Genomic DNA, 22,408 nt, shown 5'->3' with positions numbered 1-22,408 from the left:
TAAGTGGGTACGACGTGTTAAAGTTTTGCGTTACCCACTCTTTCTCTACCTGCAAAGAGAGACCTTGTTCTTCCTTGTTTGCAGACAAAGAATCTCCAGACAACAATCCACGAACGACAGTTCGGGAAAACAGTGGGGGAGGAAGATAGGCACGACGGATTACAATGGGGACAAAAGTCTGCGTTACCTATCCTTCACTGCTTGCAAAGAGAGAGCCTGTTGTTTTCTCCGTTTGCAGACGGTGAATCTCCAGAGGTATCAACAAAGCGTAATACTAGTATTATCCAAACCAAACAATCATTTCTCAGTTTGTCGTGTTTACACGACCTTACCCGGACCGCATGGACGGTTTCCTGTCTTCCGAATCCAGCGCCCGATCATCCTCTCTTCTTCGTGATGTTCGTGGCACTCCTGATGGTTCCCAGTCAGGACCGTAGATCACTCGAGAGAGGTCTGTTCGGAACTAGTGAAGGTCGGATGATCGGCTGTCAGACGAGGGTCTATCGGACACGAGCTCTCCCGATCGTTGCAGTCGTTCACTCTGTCGTCGGGACCTCTCCCACTGGATCCACGTGTCGCTGATGGGCCCCATGCTTTGGGACGCCAATTGTGAAATAGGGTAGGGCTATGACCTTTCTCAAGATTTGCCCGGCGCTAACCGCCTTTGTACCATTTAAATTACCAAGCAATGAGGCAGGCGCCGGAGACCAGAAGGCAGGAAACAGAAGTTTTATTCCGACGGAGCAGAACACATCAGATCAGACAACAAGGTATCGTCTCGAGGTGCTCTAACAGCCTCTCTGAGGCCTGGCCTCTTATACACTGGTTTATGGCATGTGACCTTTCTTTATTACAATCATAACATTGTGAAGTAAGGAAAAAGACATCCCCATAATCCTCGTGTCAATCCCACCCCCATATACCTTCACAATAGAGGTCCTCAACCTGCTGATAAGAGGAGGGGGCCATCACGCAGCTGAGTGTTTCGCCAAGTCTTAGGATGTGTGCGCCTGATCATATCCCAGGGGGTGGGGAGGCCCTGATCAACAGTGTGTCCTTTGAAGAGGGGCGACTCCATACAATGAGGGGCAGTAAATGGTATCTCCCGGCTTAGGCGATGGCCTCGGACCTGTGTGGACAGTCGGACACGGGGTAAGGGGTCATAAGGTTTATCAACAGAGGGGCATTCATGGGAGGAGGTGCTGGTCAGGCGCAGGCGTGACTCCCAAGGACAGGGTCATGCAGAAGGGTTAGGCTCATGAGAGGGAGGGAGGGGAGCCAGGATGCGCGGAGGATGCTTGCTGGGTCAGAGGGGCGCGCTGGCAATAGATCGCGGACAGGGAGACCATGATACCAAAATGGCCGTTGTGCGCGCTGTACGTGGGTGACAAGCTGGCGCAGATGATGTTCAGCCCGTAAACTAAAATTCCACACATGTGGCCGGCTTATAAGTAACATGATGCAATAAGTGCTATGTGATTTTATGAATTATTTCTACCAGGTTTGTTTTCTCCATAATAAAAGAAAATAATACCATCTTTTGTGCCAGAGTTGTGAACCTCTAGTCACACCTACGTCCTTTAGACTTGTAATATTTGCATAGGCAGCGCAGGCCACAAGAAAGGCCATCACACTTGGCAATAATTATCAATTACTATTTAAGGCTGCACTTGCCTACATGCCTGGCATTTTATGGTATATAAACTCCAAAGAATGGCAGAAAGACAGTGGGAAAAGAAAAGCCTCTGCACCCTTCTGTGATATGAATGGACATTAGGGTTTACAGTGCGTGGGTAAAGTAGACTCCAGGCGTTGGAGTTCAGAATTGCACAATAATGCTAGGAACACAATTGTTCGATAGGCGAGTTAAACTGAAGCAAATGAAGTGCAATTAACACATTTCAAGTAATATCAAATTGCAGTTAGCAAATTGCAGTTAGCATTCTTACACAGGTTTAACAGCATATTTCAATTAAAAGTTTATTTATGTTTTAAATCTATGCTTAGCGGTTCATTGATGTGGTTTGTCAAGTACACTATGAATTGGGACCTTCCATATTAGAACCGAATCAACATGCTCCAAAATGAATATTTTCTTGTGCAGGTACAGCAGAAGCTGTGATTACGATTTACTACACCGACCAAACCATGAAAATCAATGCTTCAGTCAAAAGCTGCAAATAAACTGGCCATTAACAGTTGTTGCATCACGTTGCATGCATTAAGAGGGGCACGATCTGGTTCTTTTTACAATTTTCAGCTTCCTTCAGAGAACCTCTTAAATACAGTGTGGAGCGTTCACTTGCTTATCCACTCTAATATAGCCAGGAATATTTCAAATAATTATATTTTCGTCCATTTAAACAAAAAATCTAGGTTCAGATAGTACTACAGTCTTTTAATGCTTTGTTGACAGGAGTAGTTTCTGGAATTACATACCTTTGCAAGCTCTTTGGGGAGCATCTTCAGCCTTGTGTGGGTCGACGATCTATAAAATAAAGAAAGAAATTCAAAATGAAGTACATTTTTTTGTAATGTTCTACACAATGAAAAACCTCAACTATATCTTACAAAGTGGGAGTGTTCGTGGGAGACAGTGTAAATATTGGGCCTTCCGATAATAGCCTCTAATGCATGTTTATCCTTAAATGTAAAGACAGAGGAACTACTTGTTGTGCAGTTTGCAACTGATAATTCCGTGGTCCAACCCCACCATGGCTTAAGAAAACCATTTTCAGTTGACAGGAAAGAAGGTTACCTTCAAAACAAAAGCTGTGTTTTTGCATAAACAATTCAGTCACTGCATCTGCTTGAAACATTTGATAAAGTACACACTAGAATAAAGAGCCTTAAATGTGTTAAACCAAGAAGGAGAGGCAGAAAAAGAGTTGTCAGAATTTAGCAATATATTGAGAAAAAAATTTGCTCCAGATAATCAAAACCGAGGGTTGGATGAATATAAAAAGTATCAAACACGGGAGGCGGGACTTGCCCGTCTCCAATCGGATGTAGTCGTATGAAGCTTCTGTACCTCTCTAGCTTCGAGACTACGCCCCATAGTCAATGGTCTGAGACCAAAAGTGCATGGTGTTGTGTGTTTGGGTAGTCCACATCTCAAACAGATCCAATACTGTGCGTTCAAGCCCAATTAATCTGGAGAATATATTAGCAATACTGAAAATTGAGACCAAGGCCACTAAGTTGCGAATTTCAGGTGTTCTCCTCTTTGAAGAAAGTAACCTCAAAACAAAGGTTCAGCAGTTTCTGCGGTCATTGGTTTATGCTGAGAATCCAGTTTAACTGATCTTGGATGCAAGAATTAACCACCTAGCTGCTAGAAGTTCAGTGGGTGGAACAAAATGACAATGCTGGAAAGGTTTTTGTGGATCAAAGGAACAAAGACCTGACGCTGGATGGCTCCAAAATACAAGGATCTTTTGCCAGTAGGGATTGAGGACTGGATGTGGACCACAGCCACAGTCATGGACTGTGACGGTGGGAGGGAGAGTAGGGTATTTACACTTGCAAACAATATTTACAACAAATAGGGGAAAAGGAGAAATTAAAAGAGGATCTTTACACCTCACAAACTTTTGGATAAACTCTTCAAATGAGATAAGATGCCTGCTCATTAAAGGATGGCGGGGGAGTGCTCCTACTCAGTTAAAAAACCTTGCTAGGTGAAATCCTTCTTAGGTTTTTATAGGACATTTAACCCACGGATTATTCTAGGCAAGTACACTTTATTTGGATTTCCACTGATTGTAAAAACCTACTAAACATGTATGCACGCTTACATACATTCCTTCTAAAGGCACCAGTCAACTGTGCAGGATTAGGGCAGTTTATTGCCCCATACAATGCATGAGAGGACCGGCTAGGGGGTCACACATTCTTCAAGAGTCATGGTAGGTAAGCACGCCTAATTTCATTTTGGTTACAGGGATGTTCTCTTCTTAATAATCTCCAAATAGTGAATCACTACCAGAGTCAAGTATTGTTGATAGGGATCTTTTGGTCCTGACAAAGGCAAACAGACCTGTACTGGCAATTAGCGGCAATAACATGTAGACCAGCGAATCAGAAGCACTAAGTAGCTCCCAGGACCCGCCAGCACCACCCTTTTTATTACATTTAGGGTAACCCCTAAAAAAGAAAGCAAGTACATGGGTCTACCCTAGATAATGCTATTTTCACCCGAACCTCACAATATCAAGAGCTCCCTCAAGCAGGTTGAGCCCATTCAGATGCACAGTCATTCTGGATGAGAGACTCTATTGATGAAGTATGCAAACAATAATATGTGGATGAGGGGACAAATAAAACCGTAGAAGGGTTTTTGTACTTTAAACATAGGGGTGCTTCCCCGTCATCCTTTAAAGATCAGACCATATTTCATTTGAAATGCACAATCTCAAAACCTCAGACTGCCAAAATGTTTCTTAGGTAAGTTAAAGGAGTGCCGTGTAGTCCCAAGTAGAGTTACGCATAGAAGAGGTTGTAGAGGTAGTGGACTTGGCAATTTCTTCCAGCAGGACCCCAGTTTAAACTTTCTAACGAAAGGAAGACAAAGCCAATGTGATTTAAGAGTACTTCTACTCGATGATGTATCGCAACTCTGAAGGTTTCCAAGCAGAACATCTTGAACTCTATTGGTTGAGCTGCCAGTTTCTTTTTCTTTACTCAAACCCCCTTTAATCAGAAGAAAAGACTTTCTGGTCGGGCAGAATCATATAAACTTTGGGTACAGCATTAAGACAAAAAGTTAATCAGTTCATCTGTACTCTTGAAAGATGGCAGGATGCTTACAGAGAATGTAAGTGGTGTATAGTTTCCTAGTATTTTTTGAATTCTGAAGTGTGTTGACTAATAATGATGTAAACCTAAAAATACCAAGTATGTCTAAAGGAGTTGAAAAGGAAAAATGTTAAAACAAGCAAGCAAAACAAGAACATGAAAGCATTTCTTCCACATTGTAGCTAGACTTTTCCTTAAGCCAGTCTAGTTCCAATGTTCCCAACAGTAAGGAATATGCTACTTACCAGTATGCATCTGTTCTTGGCATAGAGGGCTGCAGAGTGGTACATTATGAATAGATCGCCATCTGGTGTTGGGCTCGGATGATTGCACTTTGTTTTTCTCTTGGAGAGTCTTTTGTATCTTGGTGACTCCTCCCTTGGTTGGTAGTGCGCATGGGCATCGGCTCCATCCTTAGATTGTTTTGCCATAGTAGGGTTAGATGGAGTAGTATAGTAGAATACAGATAAGAATGCCCATGTAAGTGTATCTAAATAAGATAATGTTGGAACAGACACAGGTTTCCGGGGAGGCTGGGAGGGCATGTACCACTCTGCAGCCCTCTATGCCAAGAACAGATGCATACTGGTAAGTAGCATATTCCGTTCGAGGCATATGGGCTGCAGATGGTACATTATGAATAGACTATACAGCAGTTCTCTCCCTAGCGGTGGTCGCCCGTGTCTGTTGCAACTGTCTGAAATAAAGTTTTTAATACTGCTTGTCCCACTCTAGCTTGTTGTGTTGTGTGCACATCTACACAATAGTGTTTTGTGAAGGTGTGCGGTGTAACCCAGGTAGCTGCTTTGCATATGTCATCTAGTGGAATGTTTCCCAAAAATGCCATAGATGCTCCTAGTTTACGTGTAGAGTGAGCTCTAGGAGGAACAGTTAATGTTCTCTTTGCTTTTAAGTAGCATATTTGAATGCATTTTACAATCCATCTGGCAATGCCCGCTTTAGAGATGGGATTGCCTTTATGTGTAGAAGAAAACGCAACAAATAGCTGTTTTGTCTTTCTGAAAGTTTGTGTTCTTTCTATATAGTACAATATGGCCCTTCTAACATCCAATGTATGTAGGGCTCTTTCTGCTACTGTTTGTGGTTTTGGAAAGAAAACCGGTAATTCCACTGACTGATTGATGTGGAATGCTGAAATTACCTTTGGTAAGAATTTTGGGTTTGTTCTAAGAACCACTTTATTTTGGTGTAACTGCATAAATGGTTCTTGAATCGTAAAAGCCTGCAGCTCACTTACTCTTCTAAGTGACGTGATAGCTATGAGGAAGGCCACCTTCCATGTGAGGAATTGTATTTCACACCTATGCATAGGTTCAGAGGGTGGCCCCATTAGTCTGGTAAGTACTATGTTGAGATTCCAGACTGGGGAAGGTGGTCTTCTTGGTGGAATGACTCTTTTGAGTCCTTCCATGAAAGCTTTAATTGCTGGTACTTTAAAAAGGGAAAGATGTTGCCTGTTCTGTAGGTACGCCGCTATGGCTGCGAGATGAACTCTGATAGAGGTATATGCTAAGTTACATTGCTGCAAGTGTAGTAAATAGCAAATGATTTGTTTAGTGGATGCGTCCAGAGGGTTGATGTGCTTACTGTTACAGTGTATAGCAAGCCTTTTCCATTTTGCTGCATAGCATGCTCTGGTGGTAGGACGTCTTGCTTGTTTAATGATTTCCATACATTCTGGTGGTAAATCTAAATATCCAAACTCTATGACCTCAGGAGCCAGATCGCTAGGTTCAGTTGTTTGGGATCTGGGTGCATTATTTCTCCATGGTTCTGTGTAAGATGCATGGGTAATAATCTTAGCTTTTGATGTGGTACTTGTGAGAGTTGTAGCAGCGTGGTGAACCACGGCTGTCTTGCCCACGTGGGTGCCACTAGTATCATTGTCATTGAGTGTTGCTGCAGTTTCCGAACCAGTAACGGAATTAGTGGTAGAGGAGGGAACGCGTAAGCAAATTTGTTGGACCAATTTATCCATAGTGCATTGCCCTGGGACCGTTGGTGTGGGTACCTGGATGCGAAGTTTTTGCATTTTGCGTTCTGATGATTGGCAAACAGATCTATCTCTGGTTGCCCCCAATTTTGGAAGAATGGCTGCAGTATTTGGTCGTGCAGCTCCCATTCGTGTACTTGTTCTGACTGTCTGCTTAGGATGTCTGCTATCTGATTTTGAACTCCTGGTAGGTGTTCTGCTAACAGATAGATCTTTTGAGGAATGGCCCATCTCCAAATGTCCTGTGCTAGTTTGGATAGTTGGAGAGAGTGTGTCCCCCCCTGTTTTTGAATATAATACATTGCAGTCATGTTGTCTGTTCTGATCAGGACTGCCTTGCCTGTTATTTGCATTTGGAAAGCTTTTAGTGCTAGAAATACTGCTAATAGTTCTAGGTAGTTGATGTGCAGTTTCTTTTGCTGCACACTCCACTTCCCCTGCACTGTGTATTTGTCCATATGCGCTCCCCATCCGAAGAGCGATGCGTCCGCTGTTATTATCACTTGTGGAATTGGCTCTAGGAACAACCGTCCCTTGGAAATGTTTTCTGTGTTCCACCACTTCAGAGAGCGATACGTCCGGTCGTTTACCAACACCAGATCTGTAATCTGACCTTGAGCCTGATTCCACTGTGTCGCTAGACACTCCTGTAGTGGACGCAATTGTAGCCTGGCATGTGGTATTAGCAGTATGCAGGAGGACATCATGCCTAATATTTGCATAAACACTCGTGCTGGTAGTGAGTGTTGTGGTTGAAATCTTTGTATTAACCCGACCATTGTCTGTATCCTGATTGGGTTGGGGTATGCTACTGCCTTTTCCGTGTCTAACATAGCCCCCAGGTATTGCTGAATCTGGTTTGGTTGCAGGTGTGATTTTTTGTAGTTCACCGTAAACCCTAGGTGGTGCAGCAATTGAATTGTCTTCTGTGTGTTGTGAAGACATTCTTCTTTTGACTTGGCCTTTATTAGCCAATCGTCCAAGTATGGGAAGACATGTATTTGTTGTCTTCTTAGGTGTGCTGCCACCACAGCTAGGCATTTTGTGAAAACTCTCGGTGCTGTTGTGACACCGAACACAAGGACTTTGAACTGATAGTGTTGTCCTTCTAATACAAACCTTAGGTATTTTCTGTGGGCTTTGTGAATTGGGATATGAAAGTAAGCGTCTTTTAGATCCAGTGTAGAAAGAAAGTCCCCTTTCTTCAGTAAAGGGAGTACTTGTTGGAGCGTGACCATGTGGAAATGCTCCGAATTTATGTAAGCATTGAGAGGTCCGAGGTCTAATATTGGTCTTAGGGACCCGTCTTTTTTGGGGATTAGGAAGTATAGAGAGTATACTCCTGTTCCTTGTTGATCTTTTGGGACCTTTTCTAATGCATGCTTTTGTAGAAGTGCTAGTACTTCTTCTCTTAACAATGTCAGATGATCTTGACTCATTGGACGCCGTTTGGGGGGGATGTTTGGTGGGGTAGCTGTGAGTTCCAGGCAATAACCATGTTGGATAATTTGTCTCACCCACTTGTCTGATGTGATGTTTTCCCAGACAGGTAGGAACTGTGATAGACGTCCCCCGACCGGTGTTATGTGGTCTGGGGGGAGTTCTATGAAGTCACTGTTTTGGGGTTGAGGCGTTGCAGTTATTATTTCCGCGGCCTCTACCCTTGTTGTTGTTACCTCTGTAACTGCCTCTTGAATTACCTCTGGGTGATGTTGGTGTGAAAGAGGTGGATTGCTGATTTGTTCCTGTATTCTTTGAGCCCCCTCTATAGGTGGATCTACGAAAGGAACCTCTTTGTGTTGGCTGTTGCAATGCTCCCATTGACTTAGCCGTTTCTGTATCTTTTTTCATCTTTTCTAAGGTCTCATCTGTGCTTGAACCAAACAGTGTCTTTTGATCAAATGGTTTGTTCAGTAGGGACGTTTGTACTTCCTGTTTGAATCCTGAGATTCTAAGCCATGCATGTCTCCTTAACATGACACTGGTGTTGATGGATCTTGCTGCAGTGTCTGCTGCGTCTAGGGCGCACTTAATGGAAGTATTAGTTATTATTTTACCTTCCTGTATTAACTGATCTGCCTTTTTCTGATGTTCTTTGGGGAGATGTGTGATGAGTTTTTCTAATTCATCATAATGTGCCCTGTCATAACGTGCGAGTAGTGCCTGTGTATTGGCTATACGCCAGCTATTTGCCGCCTGTGATGCTACTCTCTTGCCTGATGCATCTATTAATTTTGACTCTTTATCAGGTGGAGGAGCCTCTCCTGTAGATAATGAGTTTGCTCTTTTACGAGCGTTTGAGACCACCAGCGAGTCCAGAGGTACATGCCCTTTAATAAATATTGGATCCTTTGGAGCCGCCTTATATTTTTTATCAATTCTTGGGTTTAACACCCTAGCCCTCACTGGGTCTTTGAATATTTCTTCTATGTGACTGAGAAGACCCTTCAACATAGGAAGAGTACCTGATGTTCTTTGTGCATTAGGTAGCGTCTCTAACAGGAAATCCTCTATTTGAGGTTCTGTATGTATATCTACTTTATGATATTTTGCTGCCCTATTAATGAGCTGCACAAACCCTGTGTTATCATCAGGTGGTGAAGGCTTTGAGGGATATAACTCTGGGTCGTTGTCCTCATCTGACCCTACGTCATAATTTTCCCATGGGTCATCCTCATCTGGGATGGTTTCGTCATCCCCTTGAGGTTCTACCTCCCCTAGATCACTGTCTACATCAGGCTGAGGTGTAGATGGTCTTGGTGTGGAAGGTGTAGGAATATTTGGCATAGTGTGAGGAATAGGAGAAGAGGGTGTGACTTTAGGTCGAGGAGAAGCAGGAGGAGTTGTATTTGTCCCCAGTGTTCTCTTTTTTGAAGGAAGAGATTTATCTTCTGTCTGTTCATTCTTTCTCTTCTTCGTCACTACTTTGCCAGTTTGCGGATCGATAAACAAGATCTTTTGTTTGGGATCTGTCTGTTGCTCCTGAATCGGTACCGAAGGCCCTGGTATCGAAAGGTGCTTATGTTTTCGATCGTCAGTGTTCGGTGTTTTCGGCACCGAGTGTCTACTCGATTCCGACTTCCTGGGTATCGAGTGAATCTTGGACGACGAATCATGTTTATGTTTCGACATGGAATGTTTCGATACCGAGCTTTCCCTTGTATGTAGCTTCGGTGTCGAAGACGATGTCGCCCTTTTCTCGGATCCGACATGGTGGGAGGCCGAGTGTTTCGGTTTCAGTTTCGGTTTCGTTGCCGGGCCCGAGGGCGGGGCGTCGGAAACTTTTTTCTGCGGTTTGACCGGGCTCGAAGGCGGGGTCTTTACCGCACGGGGTCGGTTTTTTGGTAAGGGGACGTCGTCACTCACGGTTTGTTGCTCGTTGAGTTCTTCAACCTCCGACTGGTCCCCTTCCGACCCCGACTGATCCTCTTCTTCCTCAATTTGCTCTTCTCCGAACAGCTCCGGGATCGCCTCCGACTGCATTCTGGAAACCTCGTGTCTTCGAGCTCGACGATTTCTAATCGTTAGCTTGGAGGAGAATGCTGCGCAGGCTTCGCAGTCCCTGGATTCGTATTCAGGCGATAGACAGAGGTTGCACACCTCGTGTAGGTCCTTGTGTGGGAACTTAGCACCACACGTTGGACATTTTTTGAATGGAGTCCTTTCCATGGACTCCGGGCTTGACTGCGTCGAGAAAGGCCTCCTGTTCGTCGACGTAGATCCAAGTTTTTTCTTCGATTTTGAATTTGCAACGCGTCGGAATGGAAATGAAACGCGTTCGATAACAATACCGTCGAATTGGAAAGGGAATACGCGCCGATAAATCACTTTTCTCTGAAGTTGATCTGGAGCGTCTCGATCCTCATCCGAACCCGATGGCGGAAAAAAACAATCTAAGGATGGAGCCGATGCCCATGCGCACTACCAACCAAGGGAGGAGTCACCAAGATACAAAAGACTCTCCAAGAGAAAAACAAAGTGCAATCATCCGAGCCCAACACCAGATGGCGATCTATTCATAATGTACCATCTGCAGCCCATATGCCTCGAACAGTTGCCATTTCCTTAAGCAAAGTGCTCTATAAACCAAGACAAAATGTTGTAGTGAATGTTCACAAGTTATAGGGCGCATTCTATTGTGAGGTGTTGGATTCTTGATGGAGTGTTGCAGGGATCCTGGGTTGATCAGTTGGTGGCAGATTGGTTCTCTGTAGCAGCTCCCTTGGGTTGTCCCAGTTACCTTAATAAAGAAGTAACACTGCAGAAATAATTCCTGTTAAACGCTGGTGACAAGCAGAGCCCCAGCAAAGGACCCACATACATATTCATTTATATGAGAAAGCTACAATTTTCCAGCAAGCAAGACATCGGTTATCTAGAGATCTTTTGATCAGCAGCCACCCAATCAGCTTCGATCACGATCCTTGGAAGCATCTTTCTGCTCCCTCCTGGGAACATAAAGGGAAATTTCTTTTGAAGTAACGTTGAAGAACTGTTACTGCTTCACATGGCCACCACAGTAAGGGTAATGCTGTGGCTCGCATACTTCTATTATCACACTTCTTTCACAATATCTTTCTAAATGATGAGGCATGCATGTGCTTCAGTCACAGTGACAATATTTGTGTCATTTTTCCTACACTGGTCTTATTTTTCAGGTAAAATGTGAGCAGCACAAGCTTTATTATTAATTCTACAGCAAATACCCTTTCATTTTCTGAAGAACCACAAATAAAGTAGCAAGAATGGAAATCTTAGGAAATATAATTCCACCACAGAGGATTTCACCAGAGCAAAATTTAATCCCATCAGGGAAAAAAAAAAGACAATTACATACCCTTGGTATTGAAGGTCTAAGAATATATAACCAGATGGAGAAAAAACATTAGATGACTCACTGAAAAGGATGTGTTTTTCAAGGAATTAGGTGACTTGGACAATCATTTTATGCTTTCAATCAGAGTTGCTGTGGATTGCTATAATTGTTTTCTAAGGCATCCAGGACAATCTGCATATGTAGATCAATATGTTGCTGCATTTACAAAGTTTGCTTTTTCATGCCAATTCGCCAACTGCCAATCAACCAAGACCAAATTGTCATGCACCAGTAACTCTGGAGTACAAGACATTTTGGGGTGAAAGGTGACTTGTTTAAAAGATGCTGTAGCTATAGTCAAGAAGGCAGAACTGACAAAAATGTGATAAAGCTGCACTGGGTAATGCTTCTACGGATTCCTTATACAAAGGGACCCATACAACATCTTGCTCTACTAAGACGAGCATTGGCAAAGCCAATAGGTCTTGCCTTTGGTACCTTATAAGTGTTTAGTTATCCAGCCCTATATCCTTGGTGCAACAACATCAAGTGTTGCATGGCTAACCACTTAAAAGGTCCTAAAGGCGAGACCTATCGGCTGTGTCAATGCTCGTTTTGAGTGAGTAGCTCGTGCAGATGTCACTGTGAAGTAGAGCTGCTGCGAGTGCTTTTACAGGAGCCCCTGTGACATTATGCCTCTTCAAAATGTATCTTGGGTCTGGTGTAATACTTCTAGTTCTATTCCTGAACCCAATGCATCCTTAAATGCCCGATGTACAGCCGGGGTTGACACTCCTATTACCCCTGCCCTCCAGTGACACTTTACCCATCACAGGAGGTGGTGGACGTGGTGGTAGTAGTGGACTTGGTGTGTTGGACGTGGTGGTGGTGGACGTGGTGGTGGTGGACGTGGTGGTGGTGGACGTGGTGGTGGGTGTGGTGGTGGTGGACGTGGTGGTGGACATGGTGGACGTGGTGGTGGACGTGGTGGTGGTGGTGGACGTGGTGGTGGTGGTGGACGTGGTGGTGGTGGTGGGCGTGGTGGTGGTGGACGTGGTGGTGGACGTGGTGGTGGACGTGGTAGTGGACATGGTGGACGTGGTGGACGTGGTGGTGGTGGTGGACGTGGTGGTGGTGGTGGACGTGGTGGTGGTGGTGGACGTGGTGGTGGTGGTGGACGTGGTGGTGGTGGTGGACGTGGTGGACGTGGTGGTGATGGTGGACGTGGTGGTGATGGTGGACGTGGCGGTGATGGTGGACGTGGTGGTGATGGTGGACGTGGTGGTGATGGTGGACGTGGTGGTGATGGTGGACGTGGTGGTGGTGGTGGACGTGGTGGTGGTGGTGGACGTGGTGGTGGTGGTGGACGTGGTGGTGGTGGACGTGTTGGTGGTGGTGGACGTGTTGGTGGTGGTGGACGTGTTGGTGGTGGTGGACGTGGTGGACGTGGACGTGGTGGACGTGGACGTGGTGGACGTGGTCGTGGTCGTGGTGGACGTGGTGGTTGATGACTATTACGTAGGAGGGTGCTGGCAGAATGCGTAAGGAGAGGAGGATCTCAAAGGGGGCACATGGGGGAGAAGAAAGAGGCCGAATATTCGAAACAAAAAACGACTAGTAGATAGAACACGAACCAGCTTTAACGGGGTGGTACCTTCTTATAGCGCATGTGAATGTTCCTTAGCACCCCGTTTTAGTAAACAGGGGGACCATGGGGAGATAAATTGATTAATCACGCATGATGATCGCGTGCGATTAATTGATTAATCATGTATGATGATCATGTGCGGAAGCTGGTGTTACTACATTCAGTAATCCAAATGTCAACAAATTAGTTACAAGGCTACATCTCTAGGGAGGTGAGGGAAGACCACTGCTTTCACTTTTAAAGCACTAGCATTCGTGCTTGTGGCGGCATCCACCTTGCGGGAGTGAACAGAGGCACAGCCAAGTTAATTACAAACAGTGCGCCGCTGCTGGCTCCCGCAAGGTGGATGCCACCACCAGCGCGCGTGCCTGAAAAGTGAAGACTGATTGCCAAAGGCCCTCTCCTAGAGCAGCGAATGCGCTCTGCCTAGGAAAGACCTATAAAAAGGACAGAAACCATTCGGTGTTTAACAGTGGATTGGCTCAAATCTCATAAACAGAACATGCAGAGTAATCGTTCAAGATGCTATAGATGTGGCATCAAGGATCATTAACTCCAAGTCAACGATGTACCAACGGTGACATTGTGGGACACTTTTTGGAGGTGTGTAGGTAGGGGACAAAAAGGAATGAGATTCAAATTGAATGTGTTGTAGGTAATGTAAGCTCCTTTTCGGAGTGCCATGACCGTAATAAAGTGTTTTGTGTCCTAAGTGTAGATACAAAGCAAACACAAGGAGATAATGGACGTAGAGCTGAAACTTTTCAGACATATAGCTGGGTCCACACTGGGGCGGCATAGGTAGAAAAAGAATTATGGATTAAATACAGATCTGCGACTGGGGGTGAGTGGTTGAAAGGTTTCAGCACTATCCATAATCTTGTTGTGTTTGATATTGTGGGAACAGACATTCTTACTCCCCTGCTGATCTAAGATCTGTTATAGGAATCTACCAACTAAATTCGGATTTCAGTAATGCAAGTCTGATCCCATATAGGGCCTTGTGCATGATGCAGACGACCTTATACATGGAACAATTATGAACCTGCAGTTGATGCAAACCTTTCAGTGCTTCTGAAATAGATTGATGTTTGAAATTCCCAGAATGTGCCTTTCCGCCACATCCCGAGACACTTCAAGTCTCGCACCAAATGTCTTAACTTTCAAATAAAGGGAGTTACGAAAATCCAGAAGCGAGCCTAAATAATGTGTGCTTGCGACCACAGGTTAGGCGAGTTGTCAAATAGAAGGACTTTTGTCTTCTCTCCGTTTAGTTTCAGACACTTAGCCCTCATCCAGTATAAACCTCTTTCATGCAGCCCTAAAACTTCTGGCTACCAGCATGAATCTTTAGAGATGTTAATCACAATCTGTGTGTCATCAGCGTAGGATGAAACTATGAAGCCGCATCAGCTCTGTCAACGGTACCATGTAGAGATTGAACAGGGCTGGACTGACAGATGAACCTTATGGAACTCCACAAAGAAGAGAGACTGATCTAAATAGCTTAATTAACGAGGTTTGTGCGCTGCCTGTAAGGAAGGAGTAGGGAAGCCTCAGAGCTTTATATTTGGAGACCACTAATGCACAGTGCTGAAAGCTGCACACACGTCCAACAGTATCAAGGCAGCCTAGCCTTCCTTATCCAGAATCGCTCTTAACTAATCAGCTACTGTCACCAGTACTGATTCTGTACTATGTCCTTTTCTGAAACGAGCATAGGAAGTATCTAAAAGATTGTGACTCTCTTCTCTCTGGAAATGATGTTGTAGGATCTGGGGGATATGGTGGTGTGGATGTGGTGGTGATGGTGGACGTGGTGGTGATGGTGGACGTGGCGGTGATGGTGGACGTGGTGGTGATGGTGGACGTGGTGGTGATGGTGGACGTGGTGCTGGTGGACGTGGTGGTGGTGGTGGACGTGGTGGTGGTGGTGGACGTGGTGGTAATGGTGGACGTGGTGGTGGTGGTGGACGTGGTGGTGGTGGACATGGTGGTGGTGGTGGACGTGTTGGTGGTGGTGGACGTGGTGGACGTGGACGTGGTGGACGTGGACGTGGTGGACGTGGTCGTGGTGGACGTGGTGGTTGATGACTATTACGTAGGAGGGTGCTGGCAGAATGCGTAAGGAGAGGAGGATCTCAAAGGGGGCACATGGGGGAGAAGAAAGAGGCCGAATATTTGAAACAAAAAACGACTAGTAGATAGAACACGAACCAGCTTTAACGGGGTGGTCCCTTCTTATAGCGCATGTGAATGTTCCTTAGCACCCCGTTTTAGTAAACAGGGGGACCATGGGGAGATAAATTGATTAATCACGCATGATGATCGCGTGCGATTAATTGATTAATCATGTATGATGATCATGTGCGGAAGCTGGTGTTACTACATTCAGTAATCCAAATGTCAACAAATTAGTTACAAGGCTACATCTCTAGGGAGGTGAGGGAAGACCACTGCTTTCACTTTTAAAGCACTAGCATTCGTGCTTGTGGCGGCATCCACCTTGCGGGAGTGAACAGAGGCACAGCCAAGTTAATTACAAACAGTGCGCCGCTGCTCGCTCCCGCAAGGTGGATGCCACCACCAGCGCGCGTGCCTGAAAAGTGAAGACTGATTGCCAAAGGCCCTCTCCTAGAGCAGCGCATGCGCTCTGCCTAGGAAAGACCTATAAAAAGGACAGAAACCATTCGGTGTTTAACAGTGGATTGGCTCAAATCTCATAAACAGAACATGCAGAGTAATCGTTCAAGATGCTATAGATGTGGCATCAAGGATCATTAACTCCAAGTCAACGATGTACCAACGGTGACATTGTGGGACACTTTTTGGAGGTGTGTAGGTAGGGGACAAAAAGGAATGAGATTCAAATTGAATGTGTTGTAGATAATGTAAGCTCCTTTTCGGAGTGCCATGACCGTAATAAAGTGTTTTGTGTCCTAAGTGTAGATACAAAGCAAACACAAGGAGATAATGGACGTAGAGCTGAAACTTTTCAGACATATAGCTGGGTCCACACTGGGGCGGCATAGGTAGAAAAAGAATTATGGATTAAATACAGATCTGCGACTGGGGGTGAGTGGTTGAAAGGTTTCAGCACTATCCATAATCTTGTTGTGTTTGATATTGTGGGAACAGACATTCTTACTCCCCTGCTGATCTAAGATCTGTTATAGGAATCTACCAACTAAATTCGGATTTCAGTAATGCAAGTCTGATCCCATATAGGGCCTTGTGCATGATGCAGACGACCTTCTACATGGAACAATTATGAACCTGCAGTTGATGCAAACCTTTCAGTGCTTCTGAAATAGATTGATGTTTGAAATTCCCAGAATGTGCCTTTCCGCCACATCCCGAGACACTTCAAGTCTCGCACCAAATGTCTTAACTTTCAAATAAAGGGAGTTACGAAAATCCAGAAGCGAGCCTAAATAATGTGTGCTTGCGACCACAGGTTAGGCGAGTTGTCAAATAGAAGGACTTCTGTCTTCTCTCCGTTTAGTTTCAGACACTTAGCCCTCATCCATTATAAACCTCTTTCATGCAGCCCTAAAACTTCTGGCTACCAGCATGAATCTTTAGAGATGTTAATCACAATCTGTGTGTCATCAGCGTAGGATGAAACTATGAAGCCGCATCAGCTCTGTCAACGGTACCATGTAGAGATTGAACAGGGCTGGACTGACAGATGAACCTTATGGAACACCACAAAGAAGAGAGACTGATCTAAATAGCTTAATTAACGAGGTTTGTGCGCTGCCTGTAAGAAAGGAGTAGGGAAGCCTCAGAGCTTTATATTTGGAGACCACTAATGCAGAGTAGGCCACAGTGCTAAAAGCTGCACACACGTCCAACAGTATCAAGGCAGCCTAGCCTTCCTTATCCAGAATCGCTCTTAACTAATCAGCTACTGTCACCAGTACGGATTCTGTACTATGTCCTTTTCTGAAACGAGCATAGGAAGTATCTAAAAGATTGTGATTCTCTCTTCTCTCTGGAAATGATGTTGTAGTGGACAGTATCCACCACAGAATTATATGAATGGAGTGTTTCAAACCCGTGGCACACAATGTGTGTAACGTTCCTCTTGTAGGCCTAGATGAGGTTGTTGAGGAATTAGAAAAGCTGGAAAAAGAAGGCATAATAAGTATTGATCTCTGGTCGAGGCCAGAGGGGCTAATGTCAAAGTTAGGCGTTGCATAGATTTAGAAATTCGAACAATGGCATTCTTGCAAACAAGATTATTCTGCCTGAAATCAGTGAAATGCTGAAAATGACTAATGGAGTTAAATGGTTCTCGTATCTCGACCTAACTTCAGCCTATCTCCATATTATGTTTCATCCAGATAGTAAAAGCTAGACAGCATTCATCACACTCTTTGGGTGTGATCCATTTGGACAGATGCCCTACAGGCTAACTTCGTCAGCATCCGATTTCGAGCAATTAATGTACCAATTTTTTCAAGAATTAAGTGGGGGTCATTTTTTTTCAAGATTAGTTTTTACTCGTGAAGAAATGGGGAAGCGCACGATTGTCGATTAAAGTGTTAGGTGTGTTAAGCAAAAAGGGGTTGACTGCTGAATTTATAATATGTACGTTTGCTGTGGTTTCAGAGAGCTATCCTGCGCTTGAGATAGGTGAGAATTGTGTGTTACCCAAAAGAAAGATTGTGGAAGCAATAAATAAAGCTCAGCTCTACCCCAACCTCCACCCCTTTCCAAGAATGTGAGCTCCTGCCTTGGATTAACAGAGTTTAACAGCACGTTTGTACAAAAGCTTTCTTCAAAAACCTATAAAGGTAGACAACTACAAAAATATGTAGAACGGTTTATAGAGCAAAGATCTTCAAGTATGTTTTGAGAGTGTTAATAATAACAGGTGTAAAGAAGTTTCCTTACAAGATTTTGATCCGAATGTTAGGAGCATTATTATTAAAAGCGGGAATTGGTTAGGAGCAGTATTGTTTCAAATCGTGGGCAATGGCCGTGAACTTATCTCCTTCTCATCAGGCTCTCTTACTCCACCAGAAGAAACATATCCTATGCTAGCCAGAGATAGATGTATGTTGGCCAACGTATGGGGCATGGATAAATTCAGGCAGTATGTGTGGGGCTCTGAATTTTTAATTCGCACTGATAACAAACGGCTCACCAATATTTTAATGACCAGTGGTATGTTGAGAGCCACTCCATACACTGCCAGGATGTCTCTAAGATTACTGGATTTCAACTATTGGGTTCAGTATTTTCTAGGAGCCAAAAACAAGGTTGCTAATTTCATAATCGACCCCTATTGCTTGTGAGTGGCCAAACCCCTGATGTATGGGAAGAGCTTTCTGTGGCTGTTGTGGACGTTGACACTATGGAGGCTACTAAGAAAGAGCAGTAGGGTGATGGCTGTAGCATGGATGTGTTTTTTGTGTAGTGCGCCCGAGTTTGGAAACACAGCCTTGCGAAAAGATTGAGTCAACTGTGAGGAACGTTTGAGAAATTAAGGATAAATGATCTGTGGACAGTGGGGAATTCTTGTTAAAAGGTACCAGAGTTCTTCACCCAAAATGTTTGAAAGCCAGGGTTCTGGAAATAAGCAATGAGGATCACATGGACATTGTAAGAAGCACAAGACGGGTTAAAGCCTTTTACTGGTGGCTAGCTGAATGTGGAGAGATGTGTGTGGAAAGTCCAGACTGACAAAACCCAGCTAACCTCTAGGCCCCCTTTATGTCTGTTAGAATGCCCAAAGAATCTGTGGGAGGAGTTGGCTACATCCCTAAATATGTCCCTTGCAATGCCCAGAGAATCTGTGGGAGCAGTTGGCTACAGATATTTTAGGGTTTGTGTTGGATCACAATGGTGTGGCGAAAGAGTCAGTGCGTTGTTGGATTGATTTTCAAAGTGGCCAGAAATGTGTATTGTTGAGGTGCCGAGTCTGCTGCTATTGTCAAGTTTTTGGACGAGTTATTCCTGAAAGAAGAAATACAGAACCGTATTCTCTGTGACAGAGAACGACAATTTGTATCAGAGTTAGTCAGACGTACTTATTCGCTAATGGTGTTAAGCAAGAACACATCTTTATATCATCCTTCTGGGAATGGTGCTGTTGGGTATTTTAAAAGTGTTATTTTGGGAATTGTACAACTGGCCATCAATAGCAGCAAAAGAAGGAATTATGAGGTTTTGAAGATTATCTGGACAACAAATGTTCTCATTCCCACCGTAACAGGATGTAGGCCCTTTAGATAATTGAAGGGGATAGAGCCTTTTACTAAGGATAATATTGCATGGATGTTTGGGAAGAGACATGTAGATTGGTCCCCAGTGTCAGCGCCAGGAAAGTTCAGGTACTCTACATGGAGACATTTGGAAGGGAAACATGGCCCCACAGAATCAAAATTGGAGATAGGTTGAATGGGTCAAAGTGAGAAGGCAAGTTCGGTGTAAGAAGGACAGTAGAACGTTTTATTAGCCTTTGAAAGTTGTGCAAATATTTACTAAATGTGTCAAGCTGAGTGATGGAAAGAATGCCAGATTGATGTGTGGATTTGTGCAAGGTAATAGGCAATTATAACAGTTGATGGGTAGAAGAGGAGGCAAATGTGGAAAATACTAGAGATGGTTGTGGTGCACATCGGGAATAGGGATTGATTGTGTGAGTCTTTGTCTACTGAGGAGGTGTTTGAGTCGAAACTACTTCCCGAGGGAGGACATTTCACAAATAAGGTTGGAAGGATAGTTAACATGCCAAGTGCATTGAAAGACTTTGTTGTTGTGTCATGTTAAGTTTTAACATAATGTGGATTGTTTGTGAGGTTCTATTTTAACAATTTTGTTCGACTTATTTTTGTTTTTATTACCGTTGTTGAAGGAGGGGGAATATGTTGCGTTGAGTGTTCACAAGCTTTGGGGAGCTTTCTATTGTGAGGTGTTGGTCTCAATGTGAAGTGTTGTGAGGTTCTGGGTTGATCAGTTCGTGGTGGTTTGGTTCCCTGAAGCAGCTGAGAGGGGTTGTTCCTTCTAACTTAATAAAGAAGTGACACTGTGGAAAAGATTCCGGTCTTACACAAAGGCATTTTCTGTAATCCCACTGAGGTATCTGAACTGTCCTTGGATTGGATAACCATGTGTATTGCTTGGTGGAACTTTGAATGGTAGAATGACAAGAGGGAAGATGGAACCTCGGGTTGGCTTTGGACAAGGCTAGCAGTTTGAATAGAGTTTGCCGCCATTTCATACGCCCTCTCCTTTGTATTCGTATTTTCATCAATAAATCCCTTACTTTAAACGTACTTCAGTCTAAGACTATAGTTCAATGGAATACCCACCTTACCAGAAACACCGGAAGAGCCCAAAAGTCAGGCAGTCATGGAGGACCTCCTAAAAAGACAAGACTAGGGACTTCTTATAATAAAGCGTCACTTCAAGCACCAATTTTCTAGGATCGGATGAAGGACGAAATCAATAGCTGGGCACTATTCTCACAGGCAATAATACAATGGGCAAAGATTGGGTTTCATCCAGCTGTAGACACTAAGAAAACCAGAGTTCACAGTGTCTCAACAAAACAGAGCCGCATACCTATGCCCTGCAAAAAACACAAACAACCTCTCAACATTCACCCATATACCCAGGATGAATTAGCAGTCTAGCCAAACATAGCAGCATGAAATACAGAGGCTAAGAGGTGCATCCATGGCAAGCACCCACAAATTACACAGCGGGGGGGGGGGATTCGGGTTGCAAGGCTATCCCAAACATGGAAGTTATATCCCATCACCAGTCTTGGGGTGGTATAGTCACTCAAAAAAGTACAATACACAACATACTTAGAACCAGAAAACAATGGAATGAGGCAGTCACGATGAGGGTCCAAGGCAGAAAAGAGGCAAGCAGCCAGGACATGAGAGGGAACCTCCCCCTAACAGAAGCGAAACAGATGATCAACATGGATACTTAGCCAAACCCATCTGAAGCAGCCAGTCTACCAATAAAACCTCCTTTGAAGTCATTTAAGACTATATGGCACCAGAGAACAAACAGCAAGCAAGCAAGCACGATCTGTAAGCACAAAACGCAGCTATTCTAAAGTACAAAGGCCCACCAAGCAAGGAAAACAGGTGCAGATACAAGCAAAAAGATCGCACAGCCTACCAGCCACCAACAACTATCTCTGCGACTGAGAAACAAATACAATGGCAATTAGAGTTTTCAAAAGTATACCACAGTACATTATAGAACTTTGCTAAGACTCCTAGAAAGCTGCCCAGGCAATCTGTTCTGTAGCAGTCAAGAAGCTAGTTAACATGAAAATGCATCTTCATTGTACCCATTCTGGTGTTGAAACCTACACAAACCTTTTACCAATCCAGAGAGCTTTTAGACTGACTACTAACACTGTGAATCATAAACTCTTGTTTACAGACACATTTTTCTATCAGCCATTTTTGCAATGTTTTGTTCAACATTGAAGTAAGGGATTACTCATTCCACGCAGTAGATATGCCTAGAACCCGTCATTTCTTAGGCACATGCGATTTTCATTTATTCAGTCAACGAAAGTCAGTGTGCTTGCCTATATCCAAATTCCAAACCTGGTCTGAAAAGAAGGACAGCAGAAAAAGGGTTTTAAGTTCTGATGTTTCTTCTTCACTCTAGTAATCATGGGCAAATCAAGCAACTGAGTGTTGGATAAAGATAGCAGGTGATCGAAGGTAAACCCTGCAAAACGTAAGTGAGTAGGTGTCTGTTGCTCTTTTTAACTCAATCTCTTCCATCTCTACAAGTGCTCAGTGTGATGTGCATCTTTCAACAGGTAAAGATCCTAGTGCTACTATTTAGGCACGGCTCCATCTGTGCAGGCACTAACTAGCAAGCCGCTTACTCCCCGGTGAAGCATGCTCCAACCGCAGACGTGATCAAGCCTCACTGAACTAGGATTAGGAACAGAGGCAGCATCTCACTGCATAACTGCTATCGTAGCCCGTCACCTTTTTTCCCATGGAAAACACTTCACAAGGATGCGTTTCAGAGAAACACTCATCCGTTTTCCATTCGGGGAGCTATTTTCATCAGTTCCAGCCAAACAACTTCCCGTGCCCCACATGATCACGAGTTTCTCTAAAAACTCCCAAGA

General features: G+C 44.2%; 1 protein-coding gene across 1 annotated transcript in view; it reads right to left on the bottom strand.

The window, feature by feature from the left end:
* Positions 1 to 22,408, bottom strand: part of SNX10 (sorting nexin 10) — a 314,131-nt gene that overhangs the window by 56,234 nt on the left and 235,489 nt on the right. Inside the window, exon 3 of the mRNA XM_086941694.1 lies at positions 2,440 to 2,488. Within this exon, the coding sequence (XP_086797820.1) occupies positions 2,440 to 2,463 (24 nt within the window). The 5' untranslated portion in view covers positions 2,464 to 2,488. The remainder of the gene's footprint in view (positions 1 to 2,439; positions 2,489 to 22,408) is intronic.

Source organism: Lissotriton vulgaris, chromosome 10, assembly GCF_964263255.1.
Source record: "Lissotriton vulgaris chromosome 10, aLisVul1.2, whole genome shotgun sequence".
NCBI classification, from domain to species: Eukaryota; Metazoa; Chordata; class Amphibia; order Caudata; family Salamandridae; genus Lissotriton; species Lissotriton vulgaris.
Note: the sequence above shows the minus strand (reverse complement) of the source record. Positions and strands in the feature narration are given on the sequence as shown.